General features: G+C 38.4%; 1 protein-coding gene across 1 annotated transcript in view; it reads left to right on the forward strand.

Annotated features, from left to right (window-relative positions):
* The window catches only part of EPC2 (enhancer of polycomb homolog 2), a 51,803-nt gene that overhangs the window by 12,952 nt on the left and 14,795 nt on the right, over positions 1 to 24,056 (forward strand). Inside the window, exons 2-8 of the mRNA XM_030017048.2 lie at positions 6,195 to 6,354; positions 14,381 to 14,526; positions 17,814 to 18,020; positions 18,824 to 18,972; positions 19,238 to 19,370; positions 22,130 to 22,321; positions 22,605 to 22,694. Of these exons, the coding sequence (XP_029872908.1) occupies positions 6,195 to 6,354; positions 14,381 to 14,526; positions 17,814 to 18,020; positions 18,824 to 18,972; positions 19,238 to 19,370; positions 22,130 to 22,321; positions 22,605 to 22,694 (1,077 nt within the window). The remainder of the gene's footprint in view (positions 1 to 6,194; positions 6,355 to 14,380; positions 14,527 to 17,813; positions 18,021 to 18,823; positions 18,973 to 19,237; positions 19,371 to 22,129; positions 22,322 to 22,604; positions 22,695 to 24,056) is intronic.

Below are 24,056 nucleotides of genomic sequence, written 5' to 3' on the forward strand. Positions count from 1 at the left end.
AAAACAGGTCTGTAGGTATGTTGCTCCCCCCCCCCCCCCTTTTTTTTGTTTCCCCTCTTAAGCCTTTCAGCTGCATATATCTGCTTTCAGTTATGATAATGTTAAGGCAAGAAGTCAATCATACTGCAGGTAATTAGTCATAATTTTGTTTATACTAAGTTGACATGTTCAGGCATGTCTTTAAAAAAAAAAAGGGGGGGGGGGCAGCTTTGCCAGTAAGCTACTAACAGCTCAAGGAGAGGTTCATCCTGTTGGTGTTGTGGAGACAAATGAATCCTTCTTGGTAGAAAATATCAAGCTCTTTCTGCACTAAGGAGGATAAATATTTATTGGCCATGGGTTTTTTTGGCAGTTAGGGATTGAAAGGGTTAACCGCAGAAGAAAGCAGAAGATGGTGCTTGAGTTTACACTTTTATCTTGGAAATCTTTTATAAAAACCACTCTGTGTGTGTGCAAAGAGGGAGTAGATAGGGCTGTGGCTTAGAAGGGGAGAGGCTTTTGATCAAAGTAGCTTTTGAGCTTCGTGACACTTTTTTCTGTAAGTGTTGGCAACAGGTCTTGCTAGCTGTGGTTGAGACTTTGCAAGATGAGTCTGCACATTTCAGATTAAAATGCTATACTTTTTGTTTCTGAATCCCCATATTAAATATAAAAATGTCAATTAATTTGTATTTCCTAATTTGAATATAATGTTACGCAAATAGGTTCTCTAGGCTTTAGTAAGTTTTCCTTGTTTTCTTTGCTTTAATTCTGTTCTTGATTGCAGGTGGATTGGAAGGCTGACTCTGAGTTGGCCTAGAAATAGCTTATTTTGAGTAGGTAAAGCTGTTAAATTCACTTCTCTCTTCCATTGTACTTACAGTGGTGTGCTATGGGGTTAAAGCCATCTATCTTGTTAACAGGGTGGATTTTAACAGTTAAGCTGTGGTATGTTATGTTTTGTTTCCCTTAAGTCTCCGTAATATCTGTCAAGATACTTCTTTCATTCAAGTCTACAGTGTTACAAATATCTAATGTAAATTGTGTCACCTGAAGCTCTGTTGTGAAAGGACTGGCAAAGAGGAAATTCTTTTCTGAAATAGTGTCACCGTAAACTGTAATATGTTTCATTACTTTCTACCTCACAGGGTAAATGTAAATATTAGTAAGTGAATAAAAGTGGTGAAATAACCTTTTGAAGAGTTGTAGCATTGCTTGTATGCTATAGTTTTAAGGAATGAAGAAGGGAACAGATATGTTTAGTCCTAAAGGTTCGTTTTCTAGGGTGTCTGTATCCAATATGGGATTGCTCATTGCAGTTTCATAATTAAGACAGATCAGCTTTTCAGTGTGAAGATGGTATTCAACCATAGTCATCTCCAACCATGTTCCTCCAAAAAAATAGCACACTTATTTAAGGTATGATGAACTCTGTTTCAGAGAGAGTACTATGGGGGATGGCAACAGGGAACTTAAAGGATAAGAAAAAACGAAACTGGTCTGTAGGATCTAAGTGCTCTGTTTTGCAGCAGCAGGATGAAAGGGAGCATATTGGCAAATACATTTCTAATGGGTAAAAAATAATGTTCAGTATCAATCACTGTTGCCCTTAAAGTTTAACTAAATCTTTAGAAGAATATTACCTGTTGACTTATTACTATTGTTGAACTGTTTTTTCATAGTGAAGAAACTCCCTGATAGAGCACGTGAAACCTGTGGTATTTCAGGGGTGAAAGGACATAGCAGTGAAGGTACCTTGCTCTGATTTGGGCTTTGAGCCTGGTTCTGAAAGTGTGCAACCAAAGCTAAGTATTTTTAGGTACCAGTGTTGTACGATTTTTTGGTTTTCCCCTCTGAGGAAAAATTAAAGCAAGGTTTGCAGTGTCTCAGTGTGGGTTCAGAGGCATGATTTCAAGTCTTGTTCTGGACTACAGCTGATACTTATTCTCTCTGTCAACCTTGTTGTGAATGGCTGTCAAGTCATTTGGATTGGAGCTTCAACGGTGGTGCTGTGAGACTGCTAGGTGCAGTGTACTCTTCTGTGCCGCTCCGCACAGAATGAGTGGATCCATGCTGGCAGGACAGGCTGCCTACACCAAGGAAGACATAGTGGATTATATAAAGCCAGTGACTTGAGCAATTTGCTGTAAACTGCTGTCAGTATGGTTTTTGTACAGTGAAGGTACCTGCATGGCTGAGGTCTGTCTAGAGAGATGAACCTTTCACTTGGAGAATAATTTTTTTTAATGTGTAAATATGCTAAAGCAGCATTATTACATTTACTAAACATTTAGATATTTCTAATTCTGTTATGCTGTTAGTTGAAGAAATAGTCCAATCTAAGCTGTATTTGTTTGAAATTTTTTAGTCATACTAGTGAGAAAGGTTTGGATGTGCTTTTTAAGGAATTAGTGGGTAATAACTCTTTGACAGGTAGTCCTTTTTATTCCCATGGCAGCGTGTTCTGTTTGCCATCATCACTGTTTCCTCTAATGTTCAGTCATTCTGTATGAGATCTTATCTCCCCTACTTCAGAATGAAGTACAAGTTAAAATATGGTGTACGTCTTTCAAAACCATAAGAAAAGGTGAAAAATAGGTAAAAAGGTGTATTGGTATACCAGTTATTAAATCTATCTTCAAAAACGCTTTTTCAGGTTTAATAAAGCCATTTAATTAGACCAACTTTCATATAAAAGTCTTAAAAGTTTGTTTAAACAGAACTGTTCCAGGAGTTAAAATTTATATTTTCCTTAACTTCATGTTCAGCAGAAAGAACATCTTCCCCCCGCCATCTTAAAAATTACATAGCTTATCTATCTCTGTTGAAGCTCTACTGTTTGATGAGTGACAATAATAGCGTTAAGACTTTTCTGTTCGAAAGCTGTGTTATGCTTGAAGGCTTTTTATAGTAAAGTGAGTACTAACACCTATTGTCAGATTTTCCTTGGGAACTCTTTGTATGCTTACTAGCAGTGTTACAAAACCTGAGAATCTGAATTATTCATCTGCACTGTGTAATGGGCTGTGGAGCCAAAAGATGTTTTGAATTTTGGTTGCTGCATGTCCTTCTTCACTTTTTCTGAAAGTTAAACCTTATTTACCCATTCATTACTTAGGCCACTGTGGACTAGAGTGGCTTCTCTACAAGTTATTTAATCCCATTTTAGAAGAGCGTCTGGGTTTGTTTTATTTTGGGGGTGCGGTGGGGAGCTATAAGTTGGTCAGCTTCGGTTGGTTGGCTGTGTAAGGAATGCATCCTCAGCACATTTGTCAATGATCCTACATTAGGAGTGTTTGGCTTTCCAACAGTGGAGCGTCCATCTTTGTGGATGCTGAGAAACTTGAGGACTGGCCCAGCTGAAACGAAGTTGAGTTAGAAGTGCACAGCTTCTGTACCTGGGGCAGAAGAATAATGCTGTGCATCGATATGGGCAGGGAACTGCCTGGCTGATGAGCAGCATTGATGGAAAGAAAGGACCAGGTGATGGGCCAGCAGTGTGTGCACACGGTGTGTCTAACGCATGCTGTAGACTGGGCTATGCTAGGAGGAATATGGCAACCAGATAGGGAAGTTGTGATGCTCCTCTACTTGTCAGGGGTGAGGCTGCTCTTGGAAGGCTCTTTCCTGTTACTCTGCTTTCCCCAAATTTCTCAAAGATGTTGAGAAACTTGAAGATAATCTGTCAGTGGGCTGCCAGAGTGGGTAAAAGCTTAGACTGTAGCTACTGTGAGGAGAGGGTGAGGGAACTGCTTTTGTTACTTCTGGCAAAAGAGGGTTAGTACGTCACTGAAACAGGTTACTTAGAGGGTCTGTGGAAACCAGAGGTTTTCAGGACTTGAAAAAGTCATGTCTGACCTATCTAGTGTTGGAGATAATCATCTTCAAGTTGGAGTTGAACAGATAACCTCCACAAGTCCTTCCTAACAGCGTTTCTGTGGTACTCCTGTGTACTGTGGTGTTAACTGTTAGGAGACAACTCTAGGGACATCAGTTGAAAGCAACACAGTAATGAAACAAATTTTATTTTAGTTGAATTACCTACTCAGCACTGTGAAGCTCTCCAAGACACATTTTAATGGTGGAGTGACAGATTTACCCAGTATGTAGTAACTCAAGCAGATCACACCAGATATCTGATTGCATGCTTGTCTTAATTCTAATAGCATTCACTTGGGAGCCTGATAGTTTGATTTAATGTTGCTTCATCTGCTACAGGAGATTCCCAAAGCTGCTCTTCCAGTCACTGATTTGTTATATTCTAATTTTGCAGAAATTGTGTTATTTGCGTTTCTGCAAGATCTTAATATTTAAGAGGGAATAATTTCTTAAATATAATTTACATATTTTTAAAGATTTGCTTTCGTTCACTACCCTTTTTTTAAATAATGTTCTGTAGAATTAAAGAGGAAGAAAGCCTTTTCTTGAGAGAATTTACCAAGTGTGTAGCACAGAATCTCAGTGCAAAAGACCGCCGTGTATGCCAGACTGCATTGCAATTGAGTTATTGAGACGCTGGCTGGTTCTCCTGTTTGTGGTGTTGATGCCTGGCCTCTTGTGAGGCAGGATAGTCACTGGTGTTAATTGTGGGGAGGGGTACCCCAGAAAACCAAAGGAAGGAGACAGGCTAGCAATGTTTTTTTGGTTTTTGTTTTTGTTCCCCCCCACCCTGTTCAGAACAAATACTCTTTGTAGCAATGAGGTGTGTGGGAATGGCTAGAGGATAACCTGAAGCCCCTGGAATAGGCAAAGTAAGGTTGTATGGATCTATGACAGAGCTGAGCTTCAATTTCAAGTTGATGTTCTGCTGTGCCATCCTTCCTCCCCTCAAATTTTGGAAGCTGGAGGCAAGAGTGCTGCAGTGGGTGTAACAGTGAAAGGACAATGAAACGTACAGGCTCTTGGTTCTGCTAGAGACTAGTAGTTAATCTGCTACAAGACTGCAGTTTGCTTGGTTTGTGTCTGACTTACATGGATGGAGAGCTCATGACTTAACTTTCCCAAGTTAATGGCTGTAGTGATTTCAGATCTCATCTTGGTGAAGACTACCACTCTTCCTCTTTACTGGACACACAGAAGGCAGCATGTGCCAATGTAGCCATTTGGAGTCTTAGCACGAGACATTTTTGTAATGGTTTAAATGAGTAGACTGCACGGGAGGGTCTGAAGGATACACATACACTGTACAGCTGCCTCTGGCTGAAGGAGGGAGACAGTGAGAAGGGTAGCATTCAAGATCATTCCGTCATCTGACAATCTGCCAGACAGGCTTCTCTTGTTGCCAGTCAATTCATATCAAGTGTTCTGCAGGCTGCACTGAAATGATATGTAGATGGTAGCATGAAGCAGAATACTGCATTTGTACTGGTTTTCTCTGCCAAAGTTTAACATGAGTATTGATGAAAAATCTGTGAGAGAAAAGCCACAGGTTAGTGCTAACTTGCAGCAGTAGATGAGTTTCACTGGGTTAACTAATAAAATTATGTGTGAAAAAAATCTTTGTAAATTAATACACTTGTGATCTGTGTTTTACTTTAAATGATTCTGTAGCAATTGACTCCTGTCCTGTAAGAATAAAATGAAGTGATACCTGTTTAGGGACTCCATGCTTTTCAAGTGTTATTCTGTGAGGACTACTCTTTCTGCTGCTCTTAACTAGCTCAACTTCTAAAGAAAGCAAGCCAGTCAGAATTGCTGGGTAGACAGGAATGATGAAATTAGCTATTCTTTTGATTTGAATCTGTTGCTTATAATACTTTAAAGGACTTACTATGCATCTGTTAAATGATCTTGTGTAGATTTTCTCAATGACAGGTTTTGATGATTTGGCTTATATCAGGCCTGATTTTCTACTAAGGTTATTTTCTGTAGTTTGAATGTTTGACTTTTTCCCAGTCTGGTAGAAGGTGTGTGCTATTGTCTGAACAAAGGGCTCTCTTCCTATGTTTGTAGGCTTGCCTTACATTCACTGGAGCTCTAAGATTCCTATCGGTTAGGAACCCCACAGTATACTAAGTGATGGAGAAGACATCTCCTGTCACCAACATAGAGGCAAGCATCCTGCTGTCCTGTAAAATATAGTAAAGCCTCAACTCTTTTATCTGGGTCTCCTGTAGAACACCAGGAAAACAGTAAGAGAAAAGGATGACTATCTCTGTATGCACTTCTATATGCTGATACCTAAATAAATAAACTCTTAATTTTTCCTCTTGCAGGAACATCATTTGCAACGGGCTATCTCAGCACAACAAGTTTTCAGAGAAAAGAAAGAGAGCATGGTTATCCCAGTACCTGAAGCGGAGAGCAATGTCAACTATTACAATCGTTTGTATAAAGGAGAATTTAAGCAACCAAAGCAGTTCATTCACATTCAACGTAAGTTAACAAATGTTGGTTTTGTTCCTTCCCCCCTCCGCCTTTATTTAAATGGAGTAATCTTCAGACAATCTTGAGGACAAAGTTGCTACAATATTCAGAAAGTGGGAAGACTCAAAAATCCAAGGGGGATTTATATATGTAAATTCCAGTATGTCTTCTCAAGTCTGGAAGAATTTAATGTTGAAGGTAAATGTGAGGTTTTTCCTGCTGTATTTGTTTATGGGCTCAGTGATGATACTATATGTCTATGTACAGTAGCTGGCAAGCCTTATCCTGTCTGTTGGTCATCCAGTATTGCTGATAAAGCCATTCTTTTTTTTTCTTTTTTTTTTCCTCCTGTTTCTAAGAAGGAATAACTGAACTAGCCTGACTGCCTCCTAGTTGCTTATACTGATGCAGGGAGTGGAAGAGGGGTTGTCTTGCTCACTGAATGAGTCTGGAATGCCTTTTAATTCAAAAGTCCTAGATAAATGGAGATCAGTAAAACAGAAGGGTTTTTGTAATGAGATCAGCCTTCATTTGACTGATCGTAATACAGTTCTTGAAGGTTCAGTTTCAACTGTGGCAACAGTGGAGTTCAAGCTGTTCATTATATCATGGATGTATTCTGTGCTATGGGTCACAGTTATTATTCCTCTGTGTTTTGCTAAACCTGTAGAGACTTCCTTTTCTGTAGGGAATTCTGAGCTTATTTTATAGATAAAAGCAAGTATTCTTTTGCATGAGTTTAGCTTCCTATGTCTTAAAAGATCTAATTAATTAATCTAAAGTTGTAGTTAGTTATAGTGGTCTCTGGATCAATTTTAACACTTTTTTGGTTGATGTTCTGTTGGCAAGTGACACACATTTATAGTTCAGTTGTTCCTTGGTACCCAAACCGTGTTTGTCCTTTGCAGCATGTGGTTCTAGGGGTTTATTTTGTGACATGGACTTCTCCCAGGAGTTATCTTTGTAGCAAAACCTTAGATTCAATCATTGCAGGGGCTTGTTAGTCCTTATGGTAAAGTACAGACTCAGTCCTTGGTCTCTGCAGAGAAGAGTTGGCTCATCACTCATTTATGGTTTTGGTTCTTAGTCGTATTGGAAAGACTATTGACAAGGGTGTGCTAAAGCACCTTGAACAGGAATGTTGTCCTCAATTGTTAGTTTTGGGGTTTGTGCGGACAGTATCGATCTTACTGAATTTCATCTTGCCAGGCAGAGCATGTTGATAATCTGTTCCTCAGGCACTTTTTTTCAGCTACCTCAACAAGAGGCCGTTGATCTGCATGTAGATTTGAGCAAAGAAAGCATTTTCTGTTAGTGTGTCTTCTGCTTATAGACATAACTGAAATTGAAGTTAGGCAAAGATTCTTAAGCCCAAACCCAGCTGTATATTGAAGATCCTTGCCATCATTTCTCACCAACATGGTGAAATCTCCCATTTTTTCCATGCACTTACAAAATAATACATTTCTGGAAATAATATGCTCAAGATCCTCTGTGATACAGTAGGGATCATACTGGTAAGGTGAGAAATGAGCTAAAGAAAATTGATTAAGTATTTTTCCCCTTAGTAGAAGAAACAAACCTGCAAGCAAGGCAGGCTGAATTAACTGAAATGAAGCTGCTGAATAAGGAATGTATTTTATTCTTTTCTTTGTTGGATGTTGCCAGAAACACTGTAAATATTGTTAATAAACATGTCTAAAAGTGTTAAATATATTATGCCAAAATGTTCTTTGTCTTGTTGAGACTCTCAGTCTTTCTGGACAGAATTACAGAAGGTATTTGAGCTGAAGATAAACATCAGATACTGCTCCAAGATAATTTTTCCCACATATTCTGGTTGGAGTAGGTGTGATACAAGGCAGCTTTATCCTACATAAACTGCTTAGAAATCTGTTTTAATGCTAAAAGCACAAAGAGCAACAATACTTACTTTGGCCAGGGAAGTTATGTAAACTGATAGATGCCAAGAGGCCACGTACTGTAATCCATACTTACTGGTGGTTATTTCCAGCAAATTATGTTTTGCTCTTCGTCTGGTAGCCAAGGATTTTAATATTAAACTTTACCAGTATAATTTTTTTTTTATTTAGAGCAGTGGTTCCAAGCAAAGAAAAGTGAGTTTCTTTGTGAGGCATGGAATTCATGAATAAGCATGGTTCCAGGTCTTAGTTGACCTAGGTAGCACCATCTCAGGTGACTTTGAACTGAATATAAAACAAAAAGCCTTGAACTATTCTAACTATTCCAGTATGCTTCATTATTTTCCAAGAAAGTTTGTAGTTTCAGTAACATGGTGATGAATTGTAAGCTATTAATATGCAGCAAAGAGAATAAGTTAGTGCACTTGTACCTATGCTAGAATTATAGCTACGTGGATGTAAGAAAATTAGTGTCCCTAACAAAAACAATAAGAATGGAGCAAAAAATACTTTCTGTGTATATAAATATATTTTACCTATGTGTGTATATAAAGGGTAATGATACTAAACAAATGCTTTATTGTAAGTAATGCAGTCGTATTGTTCAAATATAGGTCAAATAATCTTCATGAAGTTGTGTGGGATGACCTCTAGTCACTCTTTAAGTGTGTGCGTTTCACATAATTAAGAGTTGGCCATTTTTTATTCGTTGTGTGTTCCACATTTTTAGAGGATGCTGTAGCAGGATCTGCTCAGGCTGCAGGCTTGCAGCCTGGGTATGTAAAACATGTACTTGCATGATCCCTCCCCAACTGAGGCATTCTGGTGCAGGCAGGGAGGGCTGGGAGCTCTGTTCCAGTTGGGTGCTGCAGACTTGCCGTTGAGGTGGTGTTTTGCTGCTTTGTTACTACTTTGGATATAATTACCATGATGTGGTTCTTCATTTGCCCTTGGTCAGCACAGTTGTATCTGCTGCCATCAGGATGAGCACTGCCCACTCCTTTCTTACTGCCAGTGCCTTTCTGGTGGCAGTTGTGTTCATGGGTGAGCTAAGTCTGGCAGGTGATCTGGTAGAAAGCTTATCTTTCATTTTTTGGTTAGGTGAACCTCCATATTTATCAGTTTTCTGTCTTGGCTCATTGCATGATTGCTTGTGTTGGCACAAGCAAGGTGGTAGGAATGTGGCTTGCTGGGGAGGGAAGCTGGTGGAACTGCTTGTTTCGGTGGTAACTCAGACCCATGTCAGCTTAAAGTGACTGTGGAACCACAGCCTTAATTTAGTTAGCTAAATGAAATTAGTTAATTTAGTTAAGTTAAACCCAATTTAAGGTAAAAACAAATAGCACTTCTGCAAGTTAGTCTAAACTTGGTTCCCAGGGGAGCTCAAGTAAACAAAAGCAAATCCCTCTGACAGGTACTGCCATCCGGAGTGGTTAAAGTGGCAGAGGATGTAAACTAGGATGTTGGTTTTGCAGCAGCAATTAGCGAGCCAACGAGTTCTGAGCATTCATATGAAGTAAACTTTACTGGTAGGATCACGGGCGCCCTGTCCAACAGTGCACTGTAGAAACATGCAATGTGGAGAAATGCCTACGTTTTGGAGTGGGAAGACTAGATTCATCAGTCAATCACAAGAATCTCCCAGGAGTTGCCTGGAGGAAGGGATATAGATGATCCATTTTTAACTACGTGAACTAGCAGATTGTTTGTTCTTAAAACACTTAACTAGTAGCAGGTCATCTGAAATACAGTGCTTTCTGTGGCTGAGTCCAGTTCTTCACTAATTCTTGCAGGCGTGAATGAACAGTTGCATCTGTTGCTCTGGCAGGGGCAGAAGCAGAGGGTGGTGATGGATAGTTAACATCACACAGCACATAAACCACCTGTGTCTTGTGATGGCTTTTGAAGCCAGCAAGGTGCCATACTATAGGCCAACTCCAGGATGAAAAATGGCTTTTTTCTGGAACCAGTACAGTTCACTCGGTGCCTGGTAAAAGAAGAAAACTGGTGGTTAAGAATGTCACTGAAAGTATGTTTCAAAGTGTGGTGATGGATGAACCTTCAGGGAAGGAGGACACTTCCATGAGTGTCTCAGAGCTGTGACGAGCCAGCTTGGGGTTGATTAACTCCTCATGATTGCATGCACAGTTAAAGGAAGAGTGATAGCCTTGCATTTCCTGAGACTTGTAGACCTCCACAGGCTGCTGAGACTTAGTGGCCTTCCTGTCTGCACTGAAACAGGAGGTGGAATGCAAGTATTGCTTCCATTACTTCAGTGTCATTAACCTGCAGCCTCTGTGTAAACCCCCTTTCTTTGAAAGTGTACCATATTGATAACTACAGGTTATGACAAAGAGCATGGTAAGCATTGCTAGCAAAAGAAAAGCAAAAGCATTGCTAGCAGATACGAAAAGCAGGGTATGTGACAAGGGCTACTACTGTTCTCACAGTACCGATGCCTTTTTGTAGAAGAAAATGAGACTGGATTTATTCGGTGTAACTTGTTCCTGGCAGGTGCATGTTGGATACCTTTAATCTAGTAATTTTGACTATTTGTCAAAATATTTTTGTAGAGTTGAAGTGCAGGGTGTAGTTTTGGGGTTTGCTTTTTTAATGATTACGGTTTTTTTCCATTTTCCAGTTTTTCAGCACTTCATTTGTTATTCATGAAGTCTCAGAATGACTGCTAAGATAGCTGATGTTTTATCAGCAAATAATTTAGTGCTGTGTATGAAGTGGGGTGCACTTGACATGTTACCTAGCCAGTGGTTCACAGGGGCAGATGAACCAATATAACAGCCAGAAGGGGAGGTTCCACTTTTCTTCCCTGTTCCACTTCTGGTTGCATATACCCCTGTGTGCTTTCAGCTGGTCCCGATGCTTACTGGACGCCTCTGCAAACTGGTTCAACTTGCTAACAGTGAGCAGCGAAAGGGAGGGACTCCCCTGCTTTCAGCTGAGGTGCACCATAGGGTCCCTTTAGATGCTGGCAGTGCAGTAATGTGCCTTCTCTATTTGAAATGGAGATCTCACCTTCATATCACTAATATTCATAATGCGTTCCTGAGGATGGTTGATCTTTTAAGTTGCTTGTTGATGGAATGGTTGGGCCTTTTCTTTTCTTCTTGCTAGTCTTAGTGTCTCCTGCTAGTTATATCTCACTTGAGCCTGTCTGATTTTGTTCTGAAAGGTGGTTCAGGAAGGTGCACGGTTCAAGAACTTCCAGTGACTCTTCTTTCCTCATTGTGGAAATGAAGGCAAGTTTACTGGCACTGCTTACAATTTACAGGCAAACAGCATCATGTCTTCTCTGTTATAGGGATCCTGCTGCTCACTGATATTCTGATTTAGAAAGATTGACTGGAAACATTTTGTTTGCAGGGGATTACTGCATTATGTACTGACAGGTAATAGGTTGACTTTTTTTTTGGAGTAAGATCAACATCTGTCTGAGGCTAAACAAGCAGTGCCTTTTCTGGACTTCAATGGATTTCTGTGCATTCTCATGTCATCTGTGAGAATATGGTTAAACACCTGTTTTTTTGGAGTAGAGGCCTGCTTTATTGTTAGGAGAACTGGGAATATCTGGTCTAGAAAATCTTGGCCACCTTCCTTGAGCAGAGTTGTTTGAATGTGATTTCACAGTGTACATGAGGACTGTAGTAGTTTTGTAGGTGCTGGGGATGGTCTTAGGGTGGGGGAAACTTGCAATTTCCTTTCTGGTGAAAGTAGCAGTTTATGCATAAGAGGTCATCAAATTACAGGTTGTAGTGGAGGGGAGGTGCAATATCAGGCATCATTCTGCAGGAGCAGAAGTATGAGCTGCCATGGTTGGACTTGCCTGGGAGAGCTCTGAAACTCCAGTGTATAACAGGTGGAGTAAGGCATACTCGGTCCACATTTGAACAGTGGTCAGTGCTGTATGAGAGAAGCTTTTTCCAGTGTTGGAAAGTGGAGTGGAGTTAAGGAGTGTGAGGGTTACAGCTCCGGTGGGACAATTCACCGCATTTCAGTGTATGGCTGATGTGATGCACTGTTGGTGCCAACACTCTGTGCTCCCAGGGGGCTGTGCTGGGACCACACAGGAGAAGCTGGAGCAAAGCTTGCAGGAGCTGAAGGTGATATGTAGCAGACTGCTTTCATCGAGTCCAGCACTGATACTTGGCAGCTGGTTCGTTGATACTTGGCTAGTCGCTGGCTGTTCAGTTTTTTGAACAGGATTGTGTGGCAGTCACACCAGGTACTGTAACAATCTTTGTTTTCTCTCAAGTGTGTAGTCCTGCCTGGTGATGTTTTTAATGCAGTTCTATAAACTATGAATTTAAAAAAAAAAAAAAAAATCTGGTGAGTTTTTATCTCAAAACTTTTGATTCCTACAGACTGCCACTGGAGAAGCAGGATCCAGTGTTGTAAGCTGTAGTTTTTAAGTCTAATATACAGTTGTTAATTGTTAGAGGGAGAGCTGTGGGTCGTGTGCCCAATGACAATGTCTTAAATAAAGTTGCCATGCAACTTGTATTATTGAATTAATATTATTAACAGTTCCACTTAATACATAGTTACAGCGCAATATTTTTAATTTCTTCTTGAAATAAATTTTTATAGTATGTTTACGGTGTGTGTGTTAGGCCAGAGAAGCCATCTGACCAAGTGTTGTTGTCAGTTAGTACAGTTGAGCACTGTCTCCCCTGGGAGGTAGCAGTTTGCAGCTGAAAATGGTAAGGGACTGCTTATTAGCACTTCTCAGCTGTATGTGACTGAGTTTCCATGCATAGCCAAATAGATTAAATGCTGGTAGTGGTTTAGCTAATTTATTGCATTGGAATACAGAGTGAGTGGTCTTGGGCTAATCTGAGATATGGAAAGAATATGCTACCTACCACCTGTTCGTTGACTGGTTAGGCCGTGGAAGTGAAAATACTATAATTTGCTTTAAAGATTTTTTTTTTTTTTTTTTTTAGCATTTTTCTTTTGTTCCTGGTCTTCCAAGTTTTTGTTTTAAGGTCCTCTCAAAACACACAGGGAAGCTCAGTAGCAGAGGTTTTCTTTAAGTTAGCGGTCAGATATAGCTGTGAGTTAAGAGCATAAAGATAAGATAGTGCTATTTGTCTAATAAGAATAGAATGTATTTCAACAAGCCTTCACTGCTGTTAATCCAGTAACTTGTTGATTGAATTATTTGGAGTGTTGTAGTTAGTGTTTCACCTCTTCAAGGTTTTATTAGGTACAATTAACATTTCAGATTAAGAATCTTGCTGTTGTATGCAATTTGCTCGTACTTGTAGTAAAATTTAGTTTCTGCTATGTTACCTGATTGATAACTTCCTTCTGCTTTTAGTAGGACCAGAAACTTCGTCTAATTATGGAAAATGAATAGCACAATCTGTAATAAGTACGTGAGCTTTGCTGTAAAGTCGGGAACTTCCTGTTTGGAGAGTATGGAGGAATACTCAGGTTCTACATCTAGAGTTGAGTTGGTTTTGGAGAAAAAGTAACAATTCCCACAGGATTGGTGTAGCATTTTTACAGTTTGTCACACAGTTATATAAAGAAAAAGAAAGAAGGAAAAAGTCTAGTCTATTAAGTATTTTAAGACTCTAAGTTTGTTGAGCTATTTAGAAATGGGCAACTGAAATTCTTGTGAAACATCAGTGTTAAGTGCTTTTTCTCACAAGTCTGGGGTTTAATTGAAAATTATTTTAATTGTTAAGAATCTTACCATGATATTCTGGAGGAGATGTATTTTAACAGCATTAAGAAGCATTTTCACTCTTGTTTTGCAAAGGTATATTAAAGTTTCTGTGCCTCTATGGTAATTTTTTAAACTAAAGCTTTTTTCCTGTCACCCTTTCAAGCCACTTAAAATAAAAGGAAACGGCTTTGATTCCACTCATATTGGAAGTCAGAGGCAAGCAACTTCTAACTACTGTCTTGCAGCTATTATATAGGGAAACTTTTTAGTATAAAGAAAGTGTTATCATGGAGATGTGCTAATCTGAAATTTTATAGTTTTTGATATCTGATTGTCAGATGCATGCTTCTATATTTCCATAGCATGTTATTTACCAAGCATTTCAATTTTTTTCTTTTGTGTGTGTATGTTTTTGTTTCAGCCTTTAATCTGGACAACGAACAGCCAGATTATGATATGGACTCTGAGGATGAAACCTTACTGAACAGACTAAATCGGAAGATGGAAATCAAGCCGTTGCAGTTTGAAATAATGGTTGACAGACTTGAAAAAGCCAGTTCTAGTCAGGTATTGTACTGTGTTAAGAAATCACTGAGGCTTTTTGATTTCTGAGTTTTCTGGTGGGGTGGTTCTGGGTGACTTTTGTTTTATTTCCTACTAACAGGGTAAGTGTGTTTGTGTGAGTCTGCAGTTATACAGAAATAGCATTGCTGTCTCTTATTGTCAGTATTGGTAACTTAGAAAAAACAGGTGGGGAGGGAGCTTTTGGGGGCTGGTTGTGGGGAGCTGTTTTTAAATTTTAATTCCTGACCACAGTGTGTTAGAGAAGACAGCTTACAACATCTTGTTTTACCTGTGTTGGTGTGGAAGAAGCTTGTGGTGATGGGTAGGTGTATAGGTTTGGCTATAAACATACATGAGAATCCAAATTCTTTGTTTCACTTGGTACTAGTGGACATTGACTTCAGTTGATGTTTGAAGGTTAGAAACTTAGAAGCATAGACAGTAAAGCAAAGCATTTGTTAAGATTGGGCTCTTGTAGTAGAAACTGCACAGATGCAAGAAAGTTATACTCCAGTTCAGACCTAGAGGCTGGTTTCATTGCTTTAGAAGCAAGCATGTGCTGTGAATTACTTAGTTATTTTATCAGAAGGGTACCAGTATCTTAATAGTTTAATGGAACTTAAAGGAACTTAATAGCTCCTGAGGTCTTCCAGGAGGCCAGTGTCTGGACAAGGGTCTTAAAGCCAAAAACATTACTTGAAAATTACATCTGAAGGGTCAGTTTCTGAAGGGCAAGTCTGAAATAGGTGGGGTTATTTCTCAGTGAGATGGATGTTTTTCAGGAGTGAAAAATCCATTGCAGGATCTGTAGCTCTGCCTCGGTTACTTAACCTGGTTTAGTTCAATGCTACATGTTAAGAGGCCAAAATGTTGTATTCTCTACATCTTAGAGCAACTTTAACAAGGATTAGGTAAAGATCCCTTACTATGCTAAGAAGGTGGGATGTGAAGAAAAAAATGGCAGAGTACATTGGATGATGCTTGTTGAACATGTGATACTTGGATCTCTTAGAGCTTTGATGTAGATACCCCTGTTTTGGCTTTCAGTTAAAACAGTTCTGGTTATCACTTTTCAAGATTAATTTGCATCCTTCTTATGCTGGTTTCATCTTTCATTGCTTGAGTAATGAAGTTAAATTCAAGAACTGAAAGATGTTTTCCTAAAATAAAATAAAATAAGAATATGGATTTTTCTCTGTGGGCATCCGCCCCTTTCTCTTTCCCTTAAATGTAAATAACACTGAAGCATTACAGAGGTGAAGAGTATTTTGAACCAGAAAGTGCTTATTTAAGGAAATCCATGACAGAAAAGATCTTACGTGTATATGAAGCATTGTAATTGATTCTTACAACATAGGCTCCCCCTTGAAGGTAAGGTATGTAAGGAGAAATCCCCCTTTGTGGATGAAATTTCTATGGGACTTCCTGCATAGGATTTTCTGCCTAACTTCAGGGATTGTGTTGTGTGTGTTCATGCTTCTTGTCCTGCTTTTGGGCTACAGAAAATTTTCAGCTGATGTTGAGTAGCTCTGTCCTGAGCTCTGTGTTAGGAATGGTAAGATAAAAACAAATCTTGCAGGTTATTGGAGCCTGGGAAAGAAAGAAGTTTGGCTGCCTGGCAGATTCCTTCCCCACATGGGACTATAATGCTCTTGAATCCCACTTGGGACTACTACACAATTCACTGAAGAGTTTATATGACTTACCTCTGAAATGTAAAAGGATGCTGGTGGGAATGCCTTCCTTGCCAAGGAGAGGGTTCTAGACATTCCTCTTGGGCATTTTGATAACCTGATTTAAGCAAGGAATACAGGGACTCTACATCCATGTTGCTGGTGGTACTTGCAAAAACAAGCAAGCAGTGTCAAAATTTAACTTTTCCAGCAGTGTACTCAAGGCAGAGTTGATTTTAAATTTTTTTTTTTCTTAAGAAATATGTTAATGGAAAAAAGGGAACAAAAGACAAACAAGACTGAAATTATTTTTAAGCAATATTCACAGTGATGAGTGATAGAATGATGTTTAAGTTGTGTATTAGCTACACACACAATCATATCAACTTTTACATATAGATAGGGTATGCTGGTGAGTATGTGTGTTTGATTAACCAGGCTAATGTGCATTCTAGGTAGAAAAGAGGCAAAATTATTGTTTTAATGCTGCATGAGGTCATAAGCACAGAGGGATTAGTGACCTTTTTTTTTCTTTCTTTCTTTCTTTTAAAAACAGTTCAATGTTTTTCTAATTCTCCTGTAGATTGCAAGGGTTTTATTCTATTCTGGCTGGAATTAGCATTTACATACTAGCAGTGGTTACACTTAGGATATCCTTATTTTTCTGAAATGTATTGTTTCTTTTTCTGTGTATCCTAAGGTAGGGACAAGATTTAACATAGCTTGACATGTTGCAAAATGGCAAATTTAAGTTGTTCGGTTGGTATTTTTCAAATTATGGGGAAGATGAAGTGCTGTCCAACTTCTGTTTTAAGTAATACTAGAGATACTATTACCTTTTTATTTAATGAATGGGTTTAAGATGATATGAGCATGTTAAACTAATGTACTCGTTAGTCAGTGATGGGTTTTGCATTGATTTAGAGTCTGATTTCCATATGAAAAGCTGAACATAAAAAGGGAAAAAAAAAAAAGGTTATGATTTAATTACCTGTGTTTAACTACCTCCTACTGAAATAACTTCCCTAAGAAGTGATTGTCTTTGTGTCTCTGGGCTGTAATAAACAGGGATGGTCATTATCCTTTTCTATCACAAACATTTTGGGGGAAAAATTAAGAAACTAGTTTACTTCAGAATATATCTGCCTAAAGTAAAATATCTTCTAGGGGAATCAACATTAAACTGCAAAGAATCATACATTAATAATGGCTAACCAATTAGAAACTTCTTTTTTTTAGGAAAAAAGTAGTCAAATTAAAGTGATTCCCAAATAATGAACTGCAGACTGTAGTAAGTTACTTATATCCTGTGCTTGTAATTGTTTCAAACAGTGTTTTCAGATTCCATGAAAAATTGATGAAGTTCTAGACTATTGTATGAAAGTTTGAGATGATGATGATGGTTCAGAAAAGTTGAGAACTATATATTTAACTTAGGAAGACCAACTGGTGGTTTACATACTTCAATTTAGATCAATATTTTTTCCTCTCTTTACTCTCCTGTGCTAGAAAAGAATCAGGTTTATGTGTACAAGAGATGTGAATGTGCAGTGACTTTCTCCCTGCACCACCACCCCACCCCCATCTCAACTGCACCTTTTGAATTTTCTCTTTTAGCTTGTAACACTTCAGGAAGCTAAATTGCTGCTAAATGAGGATGACTACCTTATTAAGGCTGTATATGACTACTGGGTAAGAAAGCGTAAGAATTGCAGAGGGCCATCTCTCATCCCCCAAATCAAACAAGAAAAGAGAGATGGCTCCACCAACAACGACCCTTACGTTGCCTTCCGGAGGAGAACTGAGAAGATGCAGACAAGAAAGGTAACTTGTCAAACTTCACTGTTTTAAATTTGTCACTTTAAATCCTGCAGTGATAGGAATCGCTTAGATTCCTATCCAGCATCCTGCAGTATCTGTCCTACAGTATCCACAGTTAGTAATCTGATTGTCTCTATTAATAGTTGCAATATTGGATGACCCAGCTAAATTTCAAACCTGCTGAATGATGTAGTCAATGTGTAATCCATTGGTTCTCTATAGACAATTTACAGTCTGTCCATTTTCTAGAAAGCTGAAGCTCAAAGGGTGATTTATAGGTATTGGCACATAAACAAGCAGCAGTGGGACTTGCTATGTTACAAACTTCCCTTTCTGTGAGAGGGGGAAACAATTTTCCATTTGCCATGGAGTAAATGGTTCAGTTTTTGTATTTGTAGCATGAATTGATTTGAACTAGGAAATCTGTAATTACTCAGCATTTTGCATCAGCTTTGTACACATGTGTACACAACCTTATTGTGAGCAGAATCAAGGTGGGAAAAGTGTTTTAGGAACCAAGTCTTGAATTCCTTGTTCTGACAAACTTCCACTGGGTTGATATGGAATCTGAGCAAACAAAGCATGGGGGGAAATGGCAGAAAAGTTTTTCAGCTTACTCTTAAAAGTTGGGTTTTGTTTGCTTTTTTGTGGCTTTGTTTACCAATTAGGTAGGTTATGCTTTAGGAAAAGCTGCTTCTGAGTGTACTCGTATGATTCTCACTTGCAGCAGCATTATGTAACTTTTGTTGCTATCTATGCCTCACAGGTTTTGCTTTTGACTTAAAATTTGTTCAATCTTTCAATAGAATCGCAAGAATGATGAAGCGTCTTATGAGAAGATGTTGAAATTAAGAAGAGAGTTTAGCAGAGCCATAACAATTTTGGAGATGATTAAGAGAAGAGAGAAAACAAAACGCGAGCTATTGCATTTAACATTAGAAGTTGTTGAGAAAAGGTAAAATTGCAAATTATATCTGTAAGAAGTAATTTATAACACCAAGGTTTTAATTTTCATCAAATAGGTTTGAAAACACCTCCCGTAATTTATTTCTGTATGGATGCTAGTCTTCTGCACACATGCATGGCTGAAGACTTATATAGCACCATAAACTTCAGAAGCTAAAATAGAAGGGTTTTATGCAGGCTGTTTGCCTGTTTTGTGTCTTTTAAACATTTCCCAGTGGAAATGCAGTATTATATTTTTAACTGTGTTTTTTGAGGTACCATTTGGGTGATTATGGAGGTGAAATCCTCAATGAAGTGAAGCTTAATAGACCTGAAAAAGAGATGAGCACAACTCCATCCACTCTTCATAATGGAAATCATCACAAAGTTCAAGAATGTAAAGTTAAGGTAAGCTTTCTTCTGCTGCAAGTCTCTTGTTACCAGTTTCATCATTCTTTTGGAGATGCCCAGAAGATGTTTGCATTGGAAAACTGAGTAGGAGGCTGCCATACTTGAAGGTAGGAGACAAGGAGACTGCTATGCTTGCTTACAGTTGAACGTTTGTTGTCTTTCCCACCTAAGTTTTAAGATGATTGGCTGGCATTGCTGTTTCTTTCTGCAAATAACAGCACAGTAGTAGTCTTTGTTTTCCTTCTCAGTGCTGTCTCTTTTGTTGTAAGGTGATGTAAACATGAACATGTTAAGTGAACATCAGGGCCACCATGAGATTGCAAAGTATAGTAAATTATTTTTCCTTCTCCCTTCAAAGGGAGATGAGAGCATTGAATTTTTCTGATAGGGTTGTCCATGAGTACTGACTGGCCCTCAGTGCAAAGATAGTCCTGAAAATACGGGATTTTACTGATTTACAGCTAGAATGCCAAAGGATTCTAGAAACTATTCTGAACTGTTTAAGTAATCTTTGATTAGTAGCATTTCCAGGCACAAGAATGCAACTGTTGTATCTTGTTGACAGCTGAAAAAAGTTGCAAGCAACTAATGTTTTAAAAAACACTTGCTGGAATTTGTAGTAGTTTGTTATTACTGAGGGCTGTATACTTCGCAGTGATACTGAGTGGGCATTTTTGTATCTGCCATTTCTTGGCCCTCAGTATTAGGTAAGTAGCAAACATAGGAAGGTGGAGGAAAGAGTGGCTAAATTTGGGACCCCTTAGTTTCTGCAAAGGGATGGAAGGCTGTTCTGAGAGCATGAGTGCAAAAGGATGCAAGACTTGAGTTGGTGTGTGACACACTAGTTATTTTGTCTTTCTAAAACTAGCAAAGTTGTGGAATGCTGTACTTAACGCTACTTTGACAAAGTCTTCCTTTACTTTTTTTTTATCTGTACAGAAACCCAATGGATCTAGTTTTATTTTTATAACTGACCTGATTAGTAACTTCTGGAGAAGTAGTAATATAGGAGTAATCCATAGCTAGAAATGTTAAACTTGAATGGTTTTCTTTTTTCTTGTCTCATGAAGAAACGTATTCCACCCAAAAAAAAACCAACCCCAAAACAAAAAAAAACCACCAAACCCAAAAAAACCCAAAAAACAAACCCAACATGAAAAGGAACTCTGTATCTTCTGTCACTGTTCAGATCCAGTACTGAATAGGATCGTAATGTTTTGTATATTCATTACGATCTTCCTACAAGGACAGTCTACATCTGTGCAGAAGAGAATTGAAATACTTTTTTCCAGAGGATTCTAGTTAACCATGACTAACTAGACTGTATTTGTTGGTTCTGGGGATGTGTGGTTCCAGTGGAATTAAATGAAAGATAGTAGTACAGTCATAAGCAGTTTACACTACAACCAGCAGTACTGACAAATATATCCATCTTGGGTTAATGGTTTTAAAAGGACTACTTAGGAATAAGGTTTGGGGTTTTTTTGTTTTGTGGGTTTTTTTTGTTTGTTTGTTTGTTTTTGTTTTTTTCCCCCAGTTAATACGGGCATTAATTGCAAAATTAACTGCTTCCAATCTTAGCATAATTGTATTATTACAAATGGTTGTTCTACTTGTCTTGTTTCTACTTCTTCATACTGTGTTTCCTTTAATTGTTCCTTAAGCCATAAGTATCTTGTGATTTTAGGAGCTGTCTTTGCTTTAAAACATAAATCCTAGATGGTCGTGTTTTTAGAATAAACAAACCAAAACACAAGTTTCCACTGCAAGCCATTTTAATGTCATCATTATAGTGAAGCTCACTGAACTGAGTACAGTATGGAAAAAGGATAAGACCTGATGTTCCACTGTTAACGTGACAGGAAAAAAAAATGCACCTGCCTTTGAATTAAGATGTGTTTTTGAGAAATAACCTGAAATACTACCTGTTACAAAATGCTTGGATGTAAGGCTGGGGAGTGGAAGGCCTTTTGGAATTTGTATTTAGCACCCGCGACATCTACTGGTCATGGGATTGATGTAACACAAACCCCTCGCCTTGGCTTTCCTGCAGCAATCTCCTTATTATGCCTTGTGTTTCTCACCTCCAGTTGTGAAGCTGAGCTCCGTTACTGGAGTTAGTTTCAGTTTGGGGGAAGAATTTAAACGCTTTTTCAAAACTGCACTGTTTTTTACTTGTAATTGAGAATTTTGCAAGTGAATTAATCTTCCTTTTAATTTAAAAGCTTTGAAGTTTAATAGCACTTGTGGTCAAGTGAACAGTTTAAGATTGGTGGAGTTGCTTACTACAGAGGGTTTATGTTAGCAAAATCTTAAATAGCAAAACTGAATAACATTATATCTTTTAAAAAATACAAACTGAGCAACATGAAACAAGTTATATCATTTGTTTTGAACATATCTGAGCAGTTCAGAAAGTTGAAAGTGCTTGCAGGAGAAAACTGAGATTTCGGAAGTTAATTGGAATAGGATTTGCAATTACGTTATACTGAGTGTACTGCAAAGCAAAGAACCTCTTTGGTAGTCATGTGGCTTGAAAGCTTTCAGTTTGTTTGTGAATAAATACCCATAAAGACGATCAGAGGTAAAGTTCTGGGTTTTTTAATGTTTTGAATAAATTTTGCATTATGTGTCTGAAACAGTCTGCAGATGCTGTGTGTTGAGAGGCTTTGGAAGATAAGCAGTTATGTCTTTAAGGCATGAGAAGAGGAAAGGTTAATTTTTTTTTTTAATTTTTTTGTTTTTCTCCTAAACAGCATCCTCATCATTCATCTCTAAAGGAGGAGGTGTCAGATGTTGTACGTCAAAAGAAGAAGTATCTAAAGAAACCTAAAATAGAGTGTGTAGTAACTCCTCAACAGCCCTCTGCTGAGCCCTTGCCTGTTATCAACAAGAGTGATATTAAACAGTATGACTTCCACAGTTCAGATGAAGATGAGTTCCCACAGGTAACACTCTGTTACAAAATCTCAGCGTACAGAAGGCAGAAATTTCAGTTGCCTGTAATTTGGCCAGTCTAGCTTGAGATGGAGAATAACTCTGTTGGACAGCAGATATATAAAAGATAATTGCATTAAACTATGAGTTTGTTTTCTTCTTCTAAGCTATGCTTCAGAGAAGCTTGCATTTAATATATAAAAGTGGCAGTTCATATTATATAAACTTGTATAATAAATTAAAAAAATCATATAAACGTGGCAGTTGGAAGAATGACTTTGCTTTCTGGTCTAGGTACCCTCACCAGTATCAGAAGCAGAAGAAGAAAATGATCCTGATGGACCTTGTGCTTTCAGGAGAAGAGCAGGATGCCAGTATTATGCTGTAAGACTATCTGTTGTTGGATTTAGCGTGGTGGGTTTTGTGATGTTGTTGTGTTTTGGGGTTTTTGTTTTTTTGTTTGTTTTTAAATTGAGATTGGCATAGTGCTAATGTAATAGTTCTTCTGTTCCCACTTTCACCACCAAAGCTTTAATGATTTGGTGAATCCAAATACAATGATTTTCAGTCTTCACGAGAATTATTCTCATTGTACTGTTCCTCTGTGATTACGTGAAGGTAATATAATGTGTTGCCTTCAGACTAATTTAGCCACTGCTAAGAAGGGAGAGATTTTTTTTTTTTTTTTTTTTTTTTTGTGTCCCCCTCAGTTTTCTTAGCACATCTTTCTTCCCAGTTTGTAGAGCTTGTTAGAGTTAGATACTAGTTGTCCCAGTTCTCAAACCTGCTGAGACATCCTACTGGGGCATGGAGTAGAGTTTGCTGTTGAAGCAGAGGGGTTTAATCTATTGAGAGTGTTTTCATATAGTTAAGTCAAAATTTTCTTTTTAAGTCAGCACAAACTGTAGATATACTGAGAAACATTAGGTTGCAATTGCAAGAATGTGCAGAGAACAGAGACTAATTATAGATGTCCTGTCATCATCTCAGAACCACTGACAGTGAAATTTTTTTACCAAGCACGTGCTTATAGATGGGGAGCTTTAGGCTGCAGAGGACCGAGAAAGGCAACACAACACTATAATGGGTCTGCGGTTTTTTTGCTTGCTTCCCATGGGAAGAATGAAGTTACATGGCAAAATGATTGTGTAATTGTGTAGCTTTTAAAGCCACTTACAGAGAAGTCATTTAGTCACTAGGTAGGCTGTTTCAGAAGCCCAAACATCCTCCAGAATACTCAAATTGTAGCATGGGCATCTCCCACAAGTTGTACTGAAAGTTCTTTGCGCAGGTCAGATGTGGGCTGGTGCCTGCTTCTGTGCCTGCTTTGCAGTGTTCTGCTGTGTTGTAGTCACTTCCAGAATACCACAGACAGCTCGATCTTTCTAAGAATATGTAGTTATTTTTAACTACTCTTCTTTTAGAGATTTATTAGTGGGTTAAGATAATATTTCTCTGTGTGCCATCCGTTTTTTGTGTGGCCTCTTAACTTACTTGTTCTTCCAGTTTGGGTGACTTCTTTTTTTTACCTGTTGATTGGTAATCTAGTCACCTTTTCTGCTTTGCTTCAGAGAGTTAGCTGAAGCTTCTCTGTTGCTTGGAATTTATCCTAATTTTTTTTTTTCCTTAGCCTGTGTTTTAACTCCTTTGCAAAAAGAAGTCGAGACAACTGAAAACTTGTATTTTCATTCTTTTCTGTTACTTTTCTATTTCTGTTTAGAAGCAGGTTAGTTAACAACCTCAATG

The sequence above is a fragment of the Aquila chrysaetos genome, chromosome 6, assembly GCF_900496995.4.
Source record: "Aquila chrysaetos chrysaetos chromosome 6, bAquChr1.4, whole genome shotgun sequence".
NCBI classification, from domain to species: Eukaryota; Metazoa; Chordata; class Aves; order Accipitriformes; family Accipitridae; genus Aquila; species Aquila chrysaetos.